The following is a 23,243-nucleotide window of genomic DNA, read 5'->3' as shown; positions in this document are numbered from 1 at the left end:
CTTTGTATTTATTCTTATCAGTTTTGCTCTAATTCCCCACTTTATCACTCCCTTTCAGGCCCTCCTCCCTCTCACCTCCTGCAAGCTTTCTGCGTTCCTCTTGGTCCTCTTGTTGTCCTCCTCTTCCCGATCCTGCTGGCTCGTCTCGTCCGGCACCTGATTGGGTAGTGGTGATGGTGTGAGTGGAGGAATGTGTGTGTGTGTGTGTGTGAGGGAGTATGTGGGTGAGGGAGTGTGTGAGTGAGGGAGAGTGTGGGTGGAGGAGAGTGTAGGTGAGAATGAGTGTGATTGGAGGAGTGTGTAGGTGGGGGACAGTGTGGGTGGAGGAGTGTGTAGGTGAGAGTGAGTGTGATTGGAGGAGTGTGTGGGTGAGGAAGAGTGTGTGGGTGGAGGAGAGAGTAGTTGGAAGAAAGAATGTGGGGAGGAATGGGTTGAAGTGATGGAGAGGAGAGGAACAAAAGAGAAAAATGAACTCAGTAACTCGGTGAGAGACGCCATAGGCTGTAACTTGCAGACCAAACATCAAAGGTGTAGACTACGCTCTACTGATAACACATACTGAGCCTAGGAACGGCTGCAGTTACGACAATCAATTTACCTATGGAATACATATTATAATTAAACGACAGCAATCCTTAAAAAATTGATGTACTTTTTTTTCTTTAAATTCATAGAGAGATTAGTTGTGTATTATAACCTAGGCTAATGAAAGTGACTGGTGTTTACACACAGGATGAGATTAATAGTTGATTTAACCAGTGTCCTACAGCGTCCGCCCCTTACACTGTTTATGTTTCCCCTTGTATGAAATGCACGTGAGAAACAACGGAAACAAATAATAAGGAAATCCTTTCATGAAATAAGATAATACTTGGACGAAAGTGACGAAAATGCGCAAACAGTAATACGGATGATACAGCTCCGGTGAGCTCGTCCCAACATGACTTGTGATTGCACGAGAAAATTAGTTGTTGCATTAGATCTTCGTGGTTGTTAGTCTGACGACACTAATAGTTTGTGATATTGCCAAACATAAGCTCTGCCTGGACGTGACCAAGTACCGTAAACAGTGTTTTAAACGTGCACTGATCGTTTTAATGTAAACTGATAGAGTATGTAGACTCTCTGTAGTAGCATAAACAGCCAACAATATATCTTTAACGGATGGGATCGATGTATTTCAAACTGAATCACATTACGATTCTTGTTGGTTCCATAGGGTTGGTAAACGTGATTGTGAGACGCATTTCTTAATTTACTCTCGAAATTAGAAAGTAATGCATTTTAATTATCAGAAAAGAGAATAATTTTCTACGTGGCATACTTTGTTTCACATGAATTGGAAAGTATATACAAGTGAAGCAGAGTTACCAGTGTGAGGCAAGACCCGGAGAGCATTAGACAAAGTCCTGAGTACTTTTGTGTCTTCTAAGGATAGATGTAAATGCTCTGAACTTGTAACTTGGCGTTCAAACAAACGCTATGGACAGAAACGCTATCGACAGACTTCCAAGAGATTATGATCAACGCTGTCTTCATGAGTGGCTCCGCCTTCGTATAGTATTAGGAATGTTCAGTTGATGGATCACGATATACTTAACCAATCTTTTTTCGGCGAGGTTCATGGAGGCGATGACGATCTCCCCATTGCTGTGCCATCCTTATTCTTTTGTGCATACGTTTTTGGGCGCTAACATCCCTACATCACCAAGGAATTCCTTGTATGAAGTATTATTTACGTACCTTGTCTTCCACTTATAAAGAATTTACGTGTAATTGCCTCACTTTGTATATTGTTGGCTTGTATATTGTTGGTTACCAGCAGGTTATGACCATCATGCCAGATTATATACATCAAACCTATTAACTACAGAAACTATCTCCACTTCTTTCCATTTATTTCGTATAGCGTATTTCACATACACCTTTTCCATTTGTCTGAAATGCTGATGAAATGAGGGAATGTTATTATTTTCATGAAGTCTTTGCATCATTATGATTTATTTACTGTGATCGTTATTTTGAACGTAGGTCATCATCGTACACAGCCACAACTGTTGCTCGTGTCATCGTATACGTCGTAGTTGACATGAGTTTCTCGTTTGCTTTCATTCACAAGCGTTTGTGTGTCTCCCTTTCATATTTATGCCGGACGTTATGTTCTTGACTGCTCGTGTTATTCCGCCCAGTCGTCCCCCTGATGATTACATTCCTACCTTGAACAATGTACCGTCCCTTCCCGTGCCTCTTCAGTCATGACTCTCTGATGTAACGAGACAACCACTTATAATCCCCACATCACCTATGTAATGTCTCCTGCCACATAGAGAGCTACTCTACCCTTGCATCTCTCTTACAAGTCTACTCTCATTTAACTCCTCCCTCCCCAGTTATCCTCTACCAAGCTATTCTCTTTTGTCTGCTGTTTACCCCTGATCCAACTAACCAGTCCTTCCCCTAATGGTCGTCTTTTGATAATTCTTACTCTTACTTTACCCCATAACTACCCACTTAAAGCTATCACCGACTACTCTCCCCTAGCTAGAGTCTCTTGATTACCTTTCTTTAAATATTATTTTTTTTCTAATCATCCCAATAATCCTACCTCTCTCTCTGATTTCCCTTTAATACCCTCCATTTGACTACTACTCCCCAACAACCTTCTTTCTCACTATCATCCCCCTTGTTGCGCCTCGCCTCTTGAACCGCAACCTCGCCTCCTGCTCTCTCCCTGAACACCATCGTCGGAACCACCTTCCTCGAGCTTCCTGGACTACGACAACACACCACCAGGACCAAGAGCCTCACCTCGTCCTGATAAAGACCTGCGCTCCTCTTGCCTGGTCGTGGGGCGTAGTAGAATCTCTTCGGTGCTTCTGCGTTGCTGCCTTGAGATTCCTCTGGCTCTGGAGGGATCTAGAGGAGGGATTATCAAAGGTCAGAAGGTTACGAAAAGGTCACGAGGCAGCGTTGGTTTTGTGGGGCATTAAGAGACACGGGTTATATGGTTACGTAAGGTCACCGATTACGTGTATTCGTAAGATTATGTGCGTTCTGGGTCACGCGTATGTGTAGAGTCACGAGCTTTGGTGAGGTCAGGAGGTTACGTGAGAACATTGTTATTAAGGGTCACTTAGGGAGTAGGAGACAGTATGTCACCTGCTGAAGATGTTCATAGTCTCGAGTATCCAACAGATGACTGACATGAGTCTAGTCAGCAAGTCATGTGTGGTTATGACGGTTTGTGAAATCGTAAATTTGTTTGGAGGTCATAGATTATAAGACGTCAGGGATAGACCCCAATTTAGGGTATGTGTTGTGGAAGTTGTATGGATATATTTACATGCATTTCATCTGGACTATACAAACGTTACTTTGCAGATCTTAATTTTCAGAGCTGATAATTTCTGTGAAATCAACAGATCATTTATTAATGCAAAAAGAGACTCTGCTGTTTGCACTAACTTGTTTTCAGTAATAGACTTGGTAGAATCAACAGTGCACTGCAGTTAACATGGGCCACGTAAGTGGGTCATAGATCTTTACCATTTCTGCGAAGTCCGCGTCAGGGTACATGTTGAAGAGGAAGGCGAAGAGCTCCTGGGAGGAGGCGTCCTGCTCAGGCAGATCCTGTGCCCCGGACACGGCTGGCACGTCCTCGAACCCTGTTGGAGACAATACCTTATCACAGGAAGTCCACGTAGCAACCCTAGGTCGGTCAGAGTTCACGATATAGAACAGTTCTGAGATTTTTATATTCATATATATATATATATATATATATATATATATATATATATATATATATATATATATATATAATATTTTGATACTGGATTACCGTTTCCCGCGTTAGTAAGGTAGCGCCGGGAACAGACGAAAAAGGAGACAACTTCCGCTCTCGCAATTCTCTAGCTGTCATGTGTGATGTACCGAAATCATGCCTTTCTATCTACATCCAGACTCCACAGACCTTTCCACGGTTTACCCAAGATATTTCACATGCTCTGGTTCAGTCCATTCATAGCACGTCGATCTCAGTATATCACATCGCTCTAGTTCACTCAATCCCGTGCACGCTTTTCACCCTCTTGCATATTCAGACCCCCCAATCGCTCATTTTTTTTTTGTATTCCATCCTTCCATCTCCAATATGGTCTTTCCGTTCTCATTGTTCTCTCCACTTCTGATCTTTTGGGAGGATGAACAGCTGAGATGAGTGTAGATCGACTGCCGCTCCCAGAATCGAACCGATGCTCTCGATCCTTGGTTGAAGGAGTATCACCGTTCCAAGAAGATATCCGTGAGGGATTTGTTATCCTGGATTGCGGTAATCCTTCTAATGTTCCTCTCTCACATGGAGCATTTGAGAGTACCACACGCATGGTGTTCATGTGCTTTAACCAGGACTTCTGAAAGCGAGACATTATACCGGGTGTGTTAAGAGACAGTACGCGAAGTGAAGACACTTTCTAAGAAAAGAGAATATCCGATGAGGTTCCTCGGAAGTGTATTAGCGTGACATTAGCATAATTCCTATCTTCACCTACTTTCTTTCGTCATTAATACGCCTTCTAACTCCATGCAGCCAGTAAAGAAAAATCCCTGATTTTTTAGTCACTTGGCGTGTGTCTTCGTCAGGGAGAGCTGGAAATAGCAGCGTCGTTCTCTTTGGATACGGTGGGCCTTCTGTAAAACATGATCTGACAGAGGAGAATGCACTGGAGGCAAAGATTTTGGAAGGAATACTTAGGGTACAGCAGATTTTACGAGAAACTCTTAATAAACTTGCTGAGCTTGTAAAAAAGACAATGAAACCGTATATTTTGTGGAGTCTTGAAAGTAAGATTTTATGGCATTGCATATCTTGAGAGAAAGACTTAATGAAATATCGTTTAAGAAAAGACTCGGTGAAGTTGCTGATATTGTGAAGAGAGATTTTATGATATTGCAATTCTCTTGAAAAGTATTGCTCTTTCAGAAACTGAGAAACTGTTCTTGATTTGTTAAAAGTATATATATATATATATATATATATATATATATATATATATATATATATATATATATATATATATATATATGATACGTTTAGCTATAGTAATAGTTCGATAGCCCGTCAAGGAGCTAGGCTTCGATCATTTACTAAAAGTCGTTGAGAAGAGTCACAGAGGGACGAACCCATTCCATGTGAGACAAACGTATGAAGGGATTTAAACCCAGTGTCCCATACCGCTGTCATTCAGTGGCACTGATTCAGTATTAATGGTCGGCGAGGAGCTTGCCTAAAGTCTTGGGATCACTGTAGAGTCTAGGCGGTGGTAGTCGTCTCCGTTTGCAAATTGTGGTCGAGGTTGCGGGGTTTCGTGATCGGTTCGTTATTTATGCCGTGACTTGAGCGTGATTTTGTGGAGTTTCATTTTACTTTCCTTAGATTTTACATCAAGTTGGATTCCCTGGTTGTTTGGATGTTACGGGGTTACTGCAATTCAGTCGCGAAATGTTGACATTTTTATTTCTTGCTCAAAGGCTCTGGTTACGGAAGAAAAGACTTTTTCGAAGCTAGGCTGCAAACGAAAAGAAGAAAAAGGCTTCAAAAGGCGGGAAAGTAAAGAAAGAAGAGGAAACAATGATCAAGGAGTAACGGAGGATGTGGACAGCTTACCATCTAGAAAAAAAGAGGTTGTGTTGTTATGAACCAAGATGCGTATAATCCTTTGGTTTTTCTTTTTATCTTTGATGGACTAAACTGTAACAGAATCTCTCTGTTTTACGGTTATATCAAAAGCCTAATGATCTAACCCTTCTGTTGATGGGACGTGTGATGCTCCTGAGACTGACGTGTATTGACTCGTGAGGCACTTTCTCAGGTACTGAGTAGTGTTTATGTCCACTCTTATAGCTCGGTCTAGTGATGCATACATAGTATTCCACGTGATTTACGTGATGGTTTGTCGGGGATTCAATTACGGTAGTTATTTAGAGTTACTAATGCTCTTCACGATAGTCACTTCGGGTCGCTTACGGTAGCCACTTACGTTAACCACTCACGGTAGTCACTCACGGTAGCCATTTACCGTAACCACATATGGGAACCACTTACCGTAGTCAGTCACGGTAGTTGCTCATTGCAATCATTCATGGTAGTCACTCACGAAAGCCACTCACGGTAGCGCTACGCTCACAATAGCCGTATCAGCAGGAGCGTGAAAGGCGTGTACAGGATAGAGTGAACTGGAGCGATTTGGTATACTGGGGTCGACGTGCTGGCAATAGGATGAACCAGGGCATGTAAAGTGGCCAAGGTAAACCATGGAAAGGTCTGTGGGGCCTGATTGCGAATAGGGAACTGTGGTTCCGGTGCATTACACATGACAGCAAGAGAATGGATGTGAGCGAATATGGCCTTTCCTCGTATCATATATATTGTGTGTGTGTGTGTGTGTGTGTGTGTAATGATATGTAGCACTTTGTCTCGACCCATTATATTCTATGGGTAATACTTTGTTCAGTCAGCAACACGAGTTAATTGAAATAATTTTGTCTCAATCCTTAGGGCAGAGTGGGCTGAAGTTAATCACTTTAAAATCCCGGTTATGAACTACAGGAAAGCCTATGATTAATTCAGGTTACGTGAGGGTAATTAGACTTGAATTTTTAATAGTGATTAATATATGTTGGTCAATATGTAAGGGAGAAGACAAGTGACCTGGGTTTGGACATGACTGACCTCACAGGGCGGATGGTCGAGTTGCCTCTGGGTCACCTGTCACCTTTGTGTACTCCTGGGTAAGATGCCTCGAATTAAGACGAGATGGTGGAATCCAAAAGTTCCTCCATTCACGGAGACGGGATCTGAATCGTCGGCTGGGGAATCATCCTGTTACACTATATTTCTTTTGCTTTGTAAGTTGTCGTGAGTGAAATATCCTCCCTGCATGACTTCTGATGGTCCAGGAGGTTTCGATAGTCCATGTCGGGTTTTGATACTCCATGATGGGTTTGGGATGCCATGGAGGATTTCGCTACTCTATGTTGGGTTTCGATAGTCCATGCTGTGTTTTGATAGTCTATGCTGGGCTTTGATAGTCCACGCTGGGTTTTGATATTTGATGATGGGTTTTATTATCCCTGTTCGGTTTTTGATAGTCCATGGTGGGGTTTTAATACTCCATTCCGGTTTTTGGTAGACCAATCCACGTTTTATCACTTGAATGTCCCCTCGTCATTAACAATGCTATGTAGGTTGAATGATGTAGTTAGTTCGTCAAAAGGGCAGGGTGGCGACATTCGTGGACCGTATACTCTGAACCATCTCGGTCACTTACCATTATCTTCATCAAGAGCAGATTTAATGAGCCCAGGTGACTGAGGTCTCAGATCTTATAAGGTGTAGCTTGAACATGATACCCGACAGTACCTACACGACTGAGTACAATGTAGAACGTCTCATGAGAGATGGCTCAAGAAGTGAGTTGCTCCGGTGTATGTCATGTGGTCGGAGGCAATCTAGTATCGTGATCACAGAAATCTTATCAATTTCTAGCAACTTTGAATGAGTATATTTTCGGATTACTTATTTAAGATATTGCAAGAGGAAAGAGGGAAAGATTCATAGTTAATTCCAGTATTACTGATCAGGTGTGTGTGTGTGTGTGTGTGTGTGTATGTGTGTGTGTGTGTGTGTGTGTGTGTATGTGTGTGTGTGTGTGTGTGTGTGTGTGTGTATGTGTATGTGTGTGTGTGTTATCTAGATGTGCGTACATGTGTGTATATTGATGGTATATACATGCATGCGCTTCAACCGTTGAATAGCTGTATTTTCATGTACACATCAGCAGACATATATACATATGGACACGGTAGGTGCGTGTCTGGCGCCTAGTAACACTTCAGGACGAGAGGGCACACCCCACCTGAGGTGTTTAATAAACACTAAACATCACATCAGTCTCCCACAACGACTATGGATCTGAGACCGTTGCGCGCGGGGCAGCCAACTCCTGCAGCAGTTGGCGGGTCTTCGTGTCTACGTACCACATCATCCGCTTACTCTGGTTAACCGTTCAAATTACTCATTCTGTATTTATTTTCTGATATAATCCCTTGATGTTTATAGAGTTTCCGTGATCATTAATCATTTGTTTAAGACATTTCCTTTAATTACGTATGTTTGTTGGCCGCATCTCTTATCTGTGTTTCTTTACGAATCTTTGCATGTGAAAATTATGCAGAGCAATTCAAACAGCAGCAGATCACTGGGTCTTTCGAGGTTTAGTGTGGAGTACGTAGGAAACCAGATAGGTCTTTTTTGACTACGAAAGTGCAACTAATTTCACCTGTCTCTCTAATTACGAAAGTGCAGCTCATTCTACATATAAAACTAAAGACATATATCAGTCTATTTCTGAAGGCATTTGTGATGTTTCTGTGCAATGACTCAAGCTGTTTGTTTGAGACGTTCTCGTACGATGTCTTTGGTAGATTCGTCCCGAATGCACAACCTTGGTAAGTTATCAGCTGTATCATACCTGACCTGCCCTCGCCAGGAGAGAGCCATTGATCCTGCACACGTCTTACTTACTCTGCCTCAGCGCCACAACTCAGTAAAACATGATGTCAGTGAAGTAAATCTGTGGGTGGATGTGTACCACAACAAGACCTTTTTCTCGCTTTGTTTCTTTTTTGAGATTTGATCAAAAAGTTGTGGTAAGAGAACTAAGTCGAGTGCAGACTGGTTTGTGTGGCAAGAGGAGGTGTGTCGACCACGGATATGTCAAGTGCAGGTGCTTTGAATACATATGTGTCACAGACAGGTATGTTGGAGACACTTGCGTGAGGGACAGGTCTACCAAGAGCAAAGTGTCATATATATATATATATATATATATATATATATATATATATATATATATATATATATATATATATATATGGAAGCGGAAGTGGATCATAGGGTGGGGGAGGGGGCGAAAATTCTGGGGGCCTTGAAGAATGTGTGGAAGTCGAGAACATTATCTCGGAAAGCAAAAATGGGTATGTTTGAAGGAATAGTGGTTCCAACAATGTTGTATGGTTCCGAGGCGTGGGCTATGGATAGAGTTGTGCGCAGGAGGATGGATGTGCTGGAAATGAGATGTTTGAGGACAATGTGTGGTGTGAGGTGGTTTGATCGAGTGAGTAACGTAAGGGTAAGAGAGATGTGTGGAAATAAAAAGAGCGTGGTTGAGAGAGCAGAAGAGGGTGTTTTGAAGTGGTTTGGGCACATGGAGAGAATGAGTGAGGAAAGATTGACCAAGAGGATATATGTGTCGGAGGTGGAGGGAACGAGAAGTGGGAGACCAAATTGGAGGTGGAAAGATGGAGTGAAAAAGACTTTGTGTGATCGGGGCCTGAACATGCAGGAGGGTGTAAGGAGGGCAAGGAATAGAGTGAATTGGATCGATGTGGTATACCGGGGTTGACGTGCTGTCAGTGGATTGAATCAGGGCATGTGAAGCGTCTGGGGTAAACCATGGAAAGCTGTGTAGGTATGTATATTTGCGTGTGTGGACGTGTATGTATATACATGTGTATGGGGGTGGGTTGGGCCATTTCTTTCTTCTGTTTCCTTGCGCTACCTCGCAAACGCGGGAGACAGCGACAAAGCAAAAAAAAAAAAAAAAAAAAAAAAAAAAAATATATATATATATATATATATATATATATATATATATATAATCAATACTTGTGTGTTATTATCTGTTGGTGCCTATGCGGAGGAAGCTTTACAGCTTTAACCTTCCATTTTAACATTCGAATTATCCAATGGTAATTGCATTCACTTCGTTAAGCTTGCTTCACGTTCCCAGACGCGATCGTTGAAGAATAGCTTCCTCACGCCCCTCCGTCCTGTCCTCTTTCTTAGCCTCAAGTGGAGCCCTTTATGTTGTGGGTTTTCTTCAGGGTTCAGAGTATTGTTGTACGGTAACCTCAACATGTGATCGTCTTGTGTCTTCTTGTCAGTCTCTTTGTAACTCCTCTCACTCAGGTCTGGTATCGCTCTTGTTGCGTTCCCCTGGATCCTTTGTAGGTGTTTTGTGTGGCTCCTCATGCAAGGAGATCAGGTTATATTGCAGCATGTTCCAGCTTAGGTTGGAATGTACTTGATGTAAATATTTTCTTGAATTGCTCACATGGACGGTTGGGTAAGACTGGAGGCGGCAAGTGAGGTGTTCCTATCAACCATATCTCATTGAGGCTTCAATCTCCCTTATCTGTTATGAAGAATGTGGTTGTTGGGTCGCTTGGGCTTTAGGCTTATCAACAACCGAAAATCATTAAGATCGGCAACCTTATGATACATCCACTAACAGATAATTATCTGATTCCTTCTGGTGTTTAGGATAATCACTAGACCTTCTACATGTCTCTTCTCATGCATGAGGCCGATGATGAATGACTAAAGCAAAATTACATTAATTTGGAGACTGTGACGTTCTAGTGACTGAACGAAATATGTTTTGAATGGTCGCCTAAACAGATTAGCAATTGTATCATAATTTGAATTATTTCATTATTATTATTATTATTATTATTATTATTATTATCACTACTACTACTAAGAACTCGCTACACCGTAGGAGAGAGGCATTACCTCCGGACATTACCTCCGCGCTCCTCTCGGAACATAACGATCAACAAAGCACACGTTCAGATTATGCTCCGCCGCTCCTGTGTAAGTCCTGCTCAAGATGCCATATGTTTCTAAGAGGTACAAGGTTATATCTGGTGGCAGCCCACTGTGTGTATTGTTATGTGGTGGCTGCTGCTAGCATGAGGCCACAGAAGCGCGAGATATTGACAACTGGACCATCTGTATAATCCTCAGCGACTTGATTCCCTTCGGAGGATTCGAATGAGCTTCGGAAGATATTACACTCACATAACAATGGGAAAAACCCGCTATTTACGTTTTCGAGTTGCTCTCCATCATTAAGTTTGGTCTCGAAGAAAGAAGTTTTCCCTGGACGGTAACGTACTTGCGTAGTAAGACTGCGTCTTTGTATATGTTGATAATTTGATGTTACTGAGTTATTGACACGACTGTTGGATGTGACACATCTCATAGGTTATGTTACGGGACGGGTATATTACATGCGCACGTCGTACTGGCGACAAAAACATATTTTACTTTCTTGATCACGACGGGAGAGTTCAGAATCTTAACATTGAACTACATGTTTATTGTTTCACGAAGGGCGATCGAAATTTTTCATCAACGTTTAGTTTTAGGTTAGATCAAATGAGCTCACTTAGGTTTTCATAGGTTACAGAATAATGCGGTGTAAAACGCAAGGAGCAATGTCCAAAGTCTCCAGTGTATGTTTACGTTGGGTCGTGGCCGGATCCTTAGTCACTTTAAATTCTGTGGTCACACCCGTGACATTGCCCGCCGTTGCTTTTTGGAGACCAGACTCGTAACACTGACTCATTTAACTGAATAGGATTTCAGAACCAGTCTAGATAGATTGGAGATAGAAAGTAAAAACAAATTAGACAAGAAGTGAAATAACAGATGTCGTGGAGTTGCACACAAGCGTCAAGATGAAAGACCAGCCCCAAATCTATCAAACACCTTGGCCGGCCGGGCCTCCCTCCCCACCACTCGCTCCACTTCATCAGCCACTTCGTCAGGAGGCCATGAGAAATTTGTTTGTAAGCTCAAGTCAGCCAGTTAGTTCGTCCTTGGCCGGGTTGTTCGGAGGCGCTACCTGCCAGGGGGCTCATAGATCTCACTACGGTGTGTTGATCGCTTACTGCTGCTGCTGCCTCAGTAGGGAGGGTCATCCACCTTGGTGTCGATGGATATCCTTCTTCTACGTGTCCGTCAAGGTGTATGTACGAACGCGCCATTATTGTGTCTGTTCTCTGGTCGTGTTTGTCGGATGTCTGACTCGTTTATATTGTAAGTGGGTTGTTGTGCAGGATTCATGACTTGTTTCCCTCGACTAAACAGTACCAGTTGATGATCATGATAACACGTACACACGGTTTGTGTGTATATATATGTGTGGATGTTTGTGCTTCGCCTTTTGCTCCTGCCGGAGGCCGCCATCATAACTAGACCATAACTTCTTCAGCTCGACGGTGCGAGCATTGAATACAGACAGCGTGGCGACCCTTGGGTTATAATGGCGTGACCTCTGACGCTTGTGCTCAAGGGGTTAAACTCACGCAGCATTACCTCCTATTCTCCTGAGCTGTCTCCATGTTACGACAGGTATTAGGAACGTAAGTTAACTAAGTCATACATCACAGGTTTTTCTTAAATCTACTTCCCATGTACTCCTCAAGTAACATCACTTTGTCAGTCTTCCCATGCCCATTTTTCCTCCCTTGCCTTACGTCCCTCACTGTTACAGAACTCTATCGTTTCATGATGCCAGTTGTACCTCAGATACCCCAAGAACTCACTCTGACTCCTGCTCCTGACCTCCTCATCATCACGGGACGTAGGCCTGTCATGCTCACACACTGAGGTGGGCCGCATCATAACTCCCTGACATACCATACGTGCAAGGACACATTTCCTGTCATCGTTTTTTCCTCCATAACTCCAACAACTCGACCTTCTTCGGATACTCTCAAACAATTGAACTTGAACTGCGTCGTCCAATACGACAGCTTTTAAAAGCTTCCTAAATTGCGTTTCGTTCAGTCATATGATCCTTAATTCCACTGCGGAGTAATTACTTTTCACGATCAACATTTAAGGACAAGAGACGTTTGTCAGTGAGTGTGTAACCGATGCCAGGAGTAAAATCAAACATATAGCTTTAGATTCAAGCCTGCTTTGAAGGAAACCGTCGAGGGAGGGTATTGATCATTTTGAATCCTTATATCGAATAACTTTATTTCTTTTTCAAAGCTGAGTAAGTTAAGGTCTTGTAGACGGCTTTCATAAAACTGGTTTTAATCCCTCGATGCTGTGCTGTGTCTATCTTGTCTGTTTTTCTTATCACGTAGGCTGACCGAAACTGTACATAGATGTCAAGGTTGGGACGCACCAGTGAACTTTTAAAGAGTGAGGATAAGTCTTTTATACTTGAAATCGAACGCCATGCCGGTGAAGCACAGTATTTTGTTTCCCTTTTCCACTCTTTATACGAACCTCTTACCTGCTTATAAGGTGAGACCTCCTCATGAATGCTTCCGGGGTTCTTCACCACAACCAACACTTATTTCCCCGTCTTCTGCCTTCTTACTTACTTTTCCGTCTTCGTTACTTGTATTCCTCTGCCAAGACTTACGAGCATAATGTCGTTCGCGTTACTCCAACGATAAAGACGGGGAATAACACTTGGGTGTTCAGAACTCTTGCTCGCTCAGTGCTCCTCACAAGTCGTTCATTCTACACTAAGCTTCACTCTACTACAAGTACTTTATAAACGTGCTAAAACCTCTCCCAGGTAGCTCTATGTCATGTCTTCTTTTTCATTCAGTTGAATGTAACGTACTTTACTGCTTCCCGACAATATTCTCACCTGATACTGGCATGATGTAATGTGTAATTAGCGACCGCCGTGTGACCATAATCCACTAGGCTTACTTTTCTGTACCTTAGTACATTTTCTGTACCTTAGTACATTTTCTCGCTCATCACGTGTCATCTGTTCCACCAGCTGTAATGTCACATTTTTCCTTAGCAATCAGGGTAATGCATTTTAGGATTTAAGCCACAATATCCACCTTTAGTCAGAAAGTTAGAACCAACGTAGTTTATATGAGATATTGGACTTAATCGAATGAGATGATCATTATCTTCGTATCAAGGACTATGTATTGTGGGACTGGCTATGTTTCTTAGAGTTTAGGGTTTCCTTGGACTTGAGCCGAGGCATTTTGCGATTTAAGCTTATATACGTTTGGGTTCAGACCCATAGATTCCAGTATTGAAGCCTATGTGTAATTATGGGCATTCAAGTCCGAAGAATTCAGAGTACTTTTCAGGTCTTATTAGGATTTAGGATCTTATACCTTAAGATTTAATTCCTTTAACTTTACCATGTATGACCATGGCTATCACGTTCTGAACCTATGGATGGTAAGATAAGACTAAGGGTTGAGGTACGTCCAGAGTCTTGGCCGTCCTTCATCTACTTTCGCACACCATTTTACTTGAATGTTTATGAAGCGCACGATACTTATCTTCTGATTCAAATGTAAGATATAATATTCATTCTCCACACCTAAGACATCAGCTTAAAGGCCTTTAACAAACTAACCTCGTTCAAAACACTTACTACTTCAAAATTTGGACAAGTAATGAATACCCAAGTGTACTCTGAAGACATTGCGTCCAGTCTACCCTGTACTAAGCCTCACCTACTCAGTCAGCTGAATATCAAAAGCGCACATAATAAAGCTACCCAAAATAGAGCTTTCAGAACAATCACAGGCTGCCTAGCCACCACAACCATTCGCCAGCTGCATAGCGAAACAAAATCTCCGACAAAATAATCTCACCTCAATAATGTCAACACTCGTTTCCTGGTTCTTTGCTTCAGCACTTGACCCTCTCCCCTCCAAACCACGCCAGAACCATGCACTAACCCCGAGGTAGAAATAGAAACTTTACACCTTGATTCAAACTTCAGCAACTTATATTTACAGTACCCTCCCACACCCCACTCCCTCACCAAAGATGACAGTGACACATCAAATACACAACAAAATGATTCGACTCGCTAAAAACCTGCCCTCCCGCCCTAGTCTTGAACATCACTGCACCATACATGCACCATCTTCATACTACACTCCCCAGGAATGAACAAGATTTCCCACCCCTCACATTTCCCCTCAGCTTCACCACTCATGTCCATAGTACTTCAGCATATCACAAGACTCCTTACGCCTACGATGCAAACTCCACACCGAATGAGTTGTCGTGCGCGCAACTTACAGCCACGCAACATCACCACAGTTCTTGACCCCCTGGTCCTGCCCTCTGGACCAGATTGCAGCAGGAGCCTCATAAAAGGGAGTTGGTGAGTGGGCTTTCGAGCTATAAACTGCCGGAGTCGTTCAGGCTGTCTACCGCAAGCTACGTACATCCACCAGATGATTTTTTCGAACCTAGTTTCCCAGGTGGTGAAGATCTCCACCAGATGATTTTTTCGAACCTAGTTTCCCAGGTGGTGAAGATCATTCTAAGACCACTCCCACCTTCATTATGTATACACAGGCCATGTAGAAGGGGATCCTGAAGCAGAAATATAATATTTTAACTGTTCTCTTTGTAAAACAAGGGAATTTTTGATAATAAGTCCGCTGCCTTTCATCACAGTAATTGAAAAAAAAAATCAGATAAGCTTCATATTTGTCAGATATTAAAATTTTTATCATAATAAAGTCTCTCTCTCTCTCTCTCTCTCTCTCTCTCTCTCTCTCTCTCTCTCTCTCTCTCTCTCTCTCTCTCTCTCTCTCTCTCTCTCTCTCTCTGTAAAAGAAAGAACTATTGGACCAGAAGAATGGAGACAGTCCTTCCTGTAAAAGCCACTTTTCTCGCTTTTCATGGATCGGACACATTAGAATAATTGATGTCAAGAGAACAGACGAGTGTAAGGGAGTTGGATAACTGTGATCACTGTGGGAGTACACGACCCGTGGGTGGGTGATCAATGTGGGAGTACACGACCCGTGGGTGGGTGATCAATATGGGAGTACACGACCCGTGGGTGGGTGATCAATGTGGAAGTACACGACCCGTGGGTGGGTGATCAGTGTGGGAGCATACGACCCGTGGGTGGGTGATCACACAGGAGGCCGATATCAAATATGCTGCAGAAGTTTCGTGACTGGACTTAAAGAAGCACGGAGAACTGATAGAGAAGGTACAGAGGAAGGAAATATGGATAGTACCACTTAAAGAGACGTGACTTACAATGAAGAGTTGGAGGCTATATGTTTGTCCACCATGGATGATGTGAACAATGGATGATTCTTCCAAACCCGCGAAGACAGACCAACCTGAGGCCATAGCGTGATAATAAGCAAGACACGTCTTAGACTGTATATGAAGAAGTTCTTCGACGAATGGTGGAAGAATGGAATACACTGAGGGATGAAGTTTTGAATGCTGGCTGTGTACATAAATGTAAGATAATTGAGAAGGCTTAAGGAGTAGCGTCCCAAGAATGTTAAGAATTCCCTCAACGTACCTTAGTAATAGGTAATTACGCACATCACACACACACACACACACACACACACACACACACACACACACACACAAGATAGGAATTGCTGATGGTACAGAATATGAGAAGTAATGAAAATAGTGGGCGTGGAGGGAGGCAGGAGCAATTTTGGGCCTGATGAACAGACTCAGAGGGAGATGACTGTTACAGTGGGACAGAGCTTATCTATGGACGCTGAAACGAGAGTAATAAAGTGAAGCCATGGAAGGAATGATATGCATTGTCAGTGACGGAACATTTTGGGAAACTTATGGTACGGTGAAGTAAAAGTTTAGAAAAGTGCAGAGCCTACAAGGATCAGAACTTGCGAGCCAAATGGGGGATCTTTTAGGGAAAGTCAGAGACATGAAAGATGACGATTCAGCATTGAAGACTAAACAGGAGAAAGGATGGCACCAGAATGAGAAAAAATAGGAAGCATTTCTTTGGCTCTTTCAAATATCAGACATCCATAAGTGTCAGGGAATAATGGTAGAGGTTTTGTTCAACACAATACAGACTGGGGAGGGTAACTGTAGGAGAGAAGGACATAATGGTGTTGATCATATATAATCCTCCAAAGAACTATAATGAACCGAATGAAATCTACAGTGCATACAATGAAAGAGCGATCAAGATAGTACAGCAAGCAGTAAAACATGCATTCCTCAGATTATGGGAATTTGGATTTTTGTGGAGACAGAGTCTTGGAGGCATCAGTTCGTAAAGTTTATACCAGAAAATTTCCCATACCAGCATGACAATTACCACTCTAGGATCAGACTGATACGTCATCATTGCGAAATCATATCGCCACACATAGCAGCGAGGATATTGATGAGCGTATATTTGATACTCGAGTTGGAAAAATGATCATGTGATGCTGCAGTCTGATTAGTTTAGGTGAAGACATGAAATGGACAGCGGTGAAGCCTGACACAAACATGAGAGATAAACATAGATATTATACCGGACTCATTCATTCTTCTAACATAAATTGAGATACGAAGTTTGATCGCCAGAAACCGAGGCATTGTGGAGAAAATGCCTGTGAAATTTACAAGGAATGAATAGGAATATGAGAACTTTTAGCCTCGAGTATAAAGTGAGAAGTTAAAAAGGAAGGGCAGTTTAGTATATGATGTCTAAGACGAAGGAACTTAGCTTTGACGAAGATATGATCACTGGCTTCCAAATAACCATTAACACTCAACATTCCTAGTACACTCCCCTCACAATATACTTGGCACTCAATTCTTTGCAGCCATCCAGACCATCCTATAACTAGCCGCCAACCTCCAAATAGAAGTAGAATGCTTACCCCAGCCTTACGCCTTAGCATCCTATACTCACAGACCTCTCCACCCCCAACACTAACCAAACATATGCAAACTGTGATATAATACAGTAGAGAAGGATTTTTCCAGTTAAATACTCCCGCCTTTCAGTTGCCTCCTTCTACGACACACAGGAATACTTAAGGGAGTGTGAGTAGATCATCAGTTTTGAAAATCTTCAGTAAATGGGATTGAACAAATAGTGGCCACATATGACTAAGTACTGAAGTCTCTGGTCTTACTCGAGCAATAACATGCGAGAACAGAATCTGGTAAAATTCTTTAGTTCAGTGAGGTAGCATCTATGTGCCTGAAACATCGACTTGCCACATATAACTTCCACAAGAGCAAAAAAACTCTGGACTGAATAATCACGTAAATATGTTTATTGTAAATTAGACCTGAAAATGCAGTATTTACGTTGTTAAATTTACACCTGAAGGAGAGATGAGTATAACACACGCATTCTGCAGCAGGGGGGGAACTTGTGTACCTTATAAAGTGAGTAACAGTGTTCATGGGTCTTTTGGGGGTTTTATTTTCCAATGGCTCTTAGTCCTCATTATCGGTCATTGCATAAAGTTATCTTGAGTTTTGAACACGCTAACAACAGTGTATGCGTGTGTGTGTGTGTGTGTGTGTGTGTGTGTGTGTGTGTGTGTGTGTGTGTGTGTGTGTACTCCTGAGGATAAAGATAAGGTATATATGCGGTGTTAGTAACAGACGGTGGCAACACCACGGGAAAACTCTCTCCCCGCAACACATATATGGTAATCATACGTGAACGGAAGCTCGAAATTATATGAGGCAAGGCAGTATGTTGCCAAGAGGAAGCGCTTCTTCAGGAAGAGGGTTGGAGGCTCATGGAACAAACTGAGTCAGAAGAAAGTAAATGACACTTGTACTGCTGGATGGTTTAAGAGCCTATATAACAAATGCAAGAATATGAAGTGGGTTCCCACAACTGTAAAGTTACCTCTTCATATGTGTAAATAAGATCAAAGACACATACATAAAGAACACACAACCCGATACAAGTAGAACCATACGACCAGGTCATCTACCAGAGAACAACGACACTTTTACCAGAATAACCCAACGGGGAAGCAGAATAGATCAAGAAATTGCGCCAAGGATACAGAGGAGAGCAGATCTGGTGTGATGTAGAGGACAGCGGCAGGTCCCGTGATCGGAACAGCCACAGCGACACTCGCCGCGCCCCCCCCCGAACACTGCCGGACTCGCCTCCCTCGTAACGTAGATGAACAAGTGCAATTACCGTGGGACATTAGCTGGGCCAACACCAGCAGGGGCTCCCAGGTACGTTTAGCACTTTACTGGACTTATGCAACGCTACTTTAATGGTAGCCGTGGACATAAGGTCTCCTCTTATACAGGGTTATGATGTGACTATCATGCATGTTGGTTGTGAATATTGCCCATATAAACATATGCAATATTCATATGATATGTAAGCTGTGGACATAAGTAATTAAGAGTTTGTTGATAGTATTGGAATATGTGAAAAAAAAAAAATGTTGGATTTGAGTCATATTGTGTGTGTGTGTGTGTGCGTGTGTGTGTGTGTGTGTGTGTGTGTGTGTGTGTATGTGTGTGTGTGTGTGTGTGTGTGTGTGTGTGTGTGTGTGTGTATCGGCACACTCATGAAACCTTTGTTCTCAGCTGTGTCCTGTGAACGCAGCTTAAGGAAAGATGTAGTGAAGTTAATGAGGTGTTATCCTGCCTTGTAATGTGACTTTGGGCTGTCCCAGATTATGATTTGAGGAAGTTATACATGGGAAAACTAGATGACAGGCAACCTGATGGTCTGTGACGAGGTTATTTTCTGGAGAAAGGACACGAGAAAACCAGAAGACCTGATGGTCTATGGCGAAGTTATCTGCTGGAGGATACTAACATTATCTTAAATTCCTAAGCTATGTAACTGGAGGCAGGATAGTACAGCACTATGTCAATGTAAACTTTAAGGGATTGGTGGATGTAGATCGTACCATGTTGACATGACCAGAACATGAGCCTGAGAATTATCCTGACCTGGGACATGAAGGATCAGTTCGTGTGTCCCACCACTGGTCGTCACGTGAGGAGAAATTCGTGTGTACAAGTGCACTACTAGTGGCTCTGGACGTGAGAGTCGAGTCCGCGTGAACATTCCTATGGTGTGACGTGTGCGTGGACGTCATCTCTCCCAGGTGTGTGGCATTACTGAGGGTTCGACATCACTGGGCTCTTCCGACACTCCTTGGGGCTCTCCATCAGCTGTGTGTGTGTGTGGCTAGGCCGGGTGATCTGGAGGGGTGAGGGAATGCCTCGCGGGTCTGGGACGCCTCATGGGCCCTCTTTGTGTCATGGTAATTAGCAGTAATTACTTGCCGGGGGGATGGAGGAAGGGGAGAAGATGAACACCGAATTGCGAAGCCTCAGCCACAGCTGCACTCAAGCTTAGCTTCAGATATTCAAGGATTGTATGCTGAGAATAAGCTGTATCGTCCATCCCTGAAGCTGCCAGTGTTGGAGAGTCTAGATGTAGTTCATACTACGTACCCTGAGGCCATACCCTCGTCTCGTACCACTCATCATCACACGGTCACCTCACACCTTCACTTTACTCATTACCTCACCCTGCACCCTCATCTGACAACCTACATATCACACCCATCACCTCACTAAAGAATTACTCATAACCTCACCTCGCACCCTCACATTACAACTCGCATATCACACTCATCACCTCACTACAGGATCTTCTCATTCATACCTTTCGCCTCCCTCACTCCCTCATTAATTTTCCTCTGCGTCCCCACAACACTCAGAGATTACTGTTTAATTATTCACAGAGAGAAGTGCAGGAGTAATGTGGTTAGTCTGTCTGTTTGAAAAATGTCAGGTGAACCTCTCGCCTGTGTCTGTTCAGAGGTGTGCATTTGTCTGTCTGTCTCTCTCTCTCTCTCTCTCTCTCTCTCTCTCTCTCTCTCTCTCTCTCTCTCTCTCTCTCTCTCTCTCTCTCTCTCTCTCTCTCTCTCTCAATTAATTTGATTATGGTTAAGCACTTCTCGGTGTATAGCATTGTTTTGCTACTCTAAGAATTCAGAGAGAGAGAGAGAGAGAGAGAGAGAGAGAGAGAGAGAGAGAGAGAGAGAGAGAGAGAGGGACATACACACACACACACACACACACACACACACACACACACAGGGGTGTTGACGGCCTCTGCCGACATGAGGTTACACCGTGAGTGAGGTCACCTTTTATGAGGGTGGAGAAATGGGAGAATAGTCTCAGTCTCGTCAAAGAACTTCCCACTCCGGAGGAATCCATCATTTCCCCCCAGCTAGAGGTAGCGCCACCGTGGGCTGCAGGAGAGATCCCAGGAAGGCGATCCAAGGTAACATCAGAACGTTTTCTTATAAAGGAGGCTCTGGAGAAATTATAATGAGCGGGTATCAGTAAACTTCAGGGAGGGTCAGAAAATGTTTTGGAAGGAAGTTACCAGCGTTAGAATAAGAAAGCAAATTGGGACAACGGTGGAGGAGGCAAATAGTGAAGTGGTAACAGGTAATGATAAGGGGAAGAGGAGATGGAGTGAGTACTGTGACTGATCGTGGAATGCGTTTGATCATAGGATGGCAGATGTAAGGTGTTTGGGTCGGGGAGGTACGCGAAGTGAGAGATGGGTCGGGGAAATACTCGAAGTGATAGGTGGCAAGTGGTCTGGTGAGAAAAGAAGAGAGGTGGTGAGAGCCTTACGATTGGAGTGATTGGTATTGCAGTTGAATTTCTTAAGAAAGGAGTGATTGTGTTGTTGATTGGTCAGTAGGATTTTCAATGTATGTATGGATCATTGTGAAGTGCCTGAGGATCGGCGGAATGCTTGTATAGTGCCACTGTATAAAGGCGAGGGGGATAAAAGTCAGTGTTCAAACTACAGAGGTGTGATTTTGTTGAGTGTGCCTGGTAAGTTGTATGGGAGGCTGGTGGCATGCATGAAACATCAGATTGAGGAGGTACAATATATATATATATATATATATATATATATATATATATATATATATATATATATATATATATATATATATATATATGAGATCTTCCTCTGACACCACCACACCAGTTACCTGGCCTATCATAACACCTTGCCCTGCCTAATCCTGTTGGTAGTTTTACATGTTTCTCAGCCATATTGCATATAATTTCGTTAAATGAAAATTGGCCCTCAGAGACATTAGAATTATGCACAAACCTAATGAGACTGGATTCGACAAGTCTGCTTAATATGATTATTAGATAAAAAAATAATGTTAAAATCAATAGTGTGGTCAAAGTTCTTTACGTGTAAGAAAGTAGTATTTTTATTGTATTCTATGTTCGCATCTCTCTTATGCTCATAGATTCATTTACTGAAGTCTTTCTGTGAGCATAAGGGAAATGTGTGGGTAAGAAACGATGAAAGTGCTGACTTCGTAAACGAGACTTTGACCATAATACGTGTCAGAAGTGGAAGGAACAAGGAGAGGCGGGAGACCAAATTGGAGGTGGAAGGATGGAGTGAAAATGATTTTGAGCGATCGGGGCCTGAACATGCAGGAGGATGAGAGGCATGCACGGGATACAGTGAATTGGAACGATATGGTTGACGTGCTGTCAATGGACTGAACCTGGGTATGTGATGCATCCGATGCAAACCATGGAAAGGTCTGTCGGGCCTGCATCCGGATGGGGGGCTATGGTTCGTTGCGTTACATATGAGGGCTAGAGTATGGATGTGAGCGGATGCGTCCTTTTTTCGTCTGTTCCTGTTGTGTGTGTGTGTGTATTTATATATATATATATATATATATATATATATATATATATATATATATATATATATATTGCTTTGTCGCTGTCTCCTGCGTTAGCGAGGTAGCGCAAGGAAACAGACGAAAGAATGGCCCAACCCACCCACATACACATGTATATACATACACGTCCACACACGCAAATATACATACCTATACATCTCAACGTATACATATATATACACACACAGACATATACATATATACACATGTACATAATTCATACTGTCTGCCTTTATTCATTCCCATCGCCACCCCACCACACATGAAATAACAACCCCCTCCCCCCTCATGTGTGCAAGGTAGCGCTAGGAAAGGACAACAAAGGCCACATTCGTTCTCACTCAGTCTCTATCTGTCATGTAATGATGCACCGAAACCACAGCTCCATTTTCACATCCAGGCCCCACAGAACTTTCCATGGTTTACCCCAGACGCTTCACATGCCCTGGTTCAATCCGTTGACAGCACGTCGACCCCGGTATACCACATCGTTCCAATTCACTCTATTCCTTGCATGCCTTTCACCCTCCTGCATGTTCAGGCCCCGATCACTCAAAATCTTTTTCACTCCATCTTTCCACCTCCAATTTGGTCTACCACTTCTCCTCGTTCCCTCCACCTTGGTCAATCTTTCCTCACTCATTCTCTCCATGTAACCAAACCATTTCAAAACGCCCTCCTCTGCTCTCTCATCCACACTCTTTTTATTACCACACATCTCTCTTACCCTATCATTACTTACTCGATCAAACCACCTCACCACATATTTTCCTCAAACATGTCATTTCCAGGACATCCACCCCCCTCCGCACAACTCTATC

General features: G+C 42.9%; 1 protein-coding gene across 1 annotated transcript in view; it reads right to left on the bottom strand.

Annotated features, from left to right (window-relative positions):
- The window catches only part of LOC139749680 (uncharacterized), a 49,656-nt gene that overhangs the window by 5,416 nt on the left and 20,997 nt on the right, over positions 1-23,243 (bottom strand). The window contains exons 2-4 of the mRNA XM_071663845.1: positions 3,547-3,665; positions 2,809-2,916; positions 76-156 (exon numbers count right to left, since the gene is read on the bottom strand). Of these exons, the coding sequence (XP_071519946.1) occupies positions 76-156; positions 2,809-2,916; positions 3,547-3,665 (308 nt within the window). The remainder of the gene's footprint in view (positions 1-75; positions 157-2,808; positions 2,917-3,546; positions 3,666-23,243) is intronic.

The sequence above is a fragment of the Panulirus ornatus genome, chromosome 8 (assembly GCF_036320965.1).
Source record: "Panulirus ornatus isolate Po-2019 chromosome 8, ASM3632096v1, whole genome shotgun sequence".
Taxonomy (NCBI): Eukaryota; Metazoa; Arthropoda; class Malacostraca; order Decapoda; family Palinuridae; genus Panulirus; species Panulirus ornatus.
Note: the sequence above shows the minus strand (reverse complement) of the source record. Positions and strands in the feature narration are given on the sequence as shown.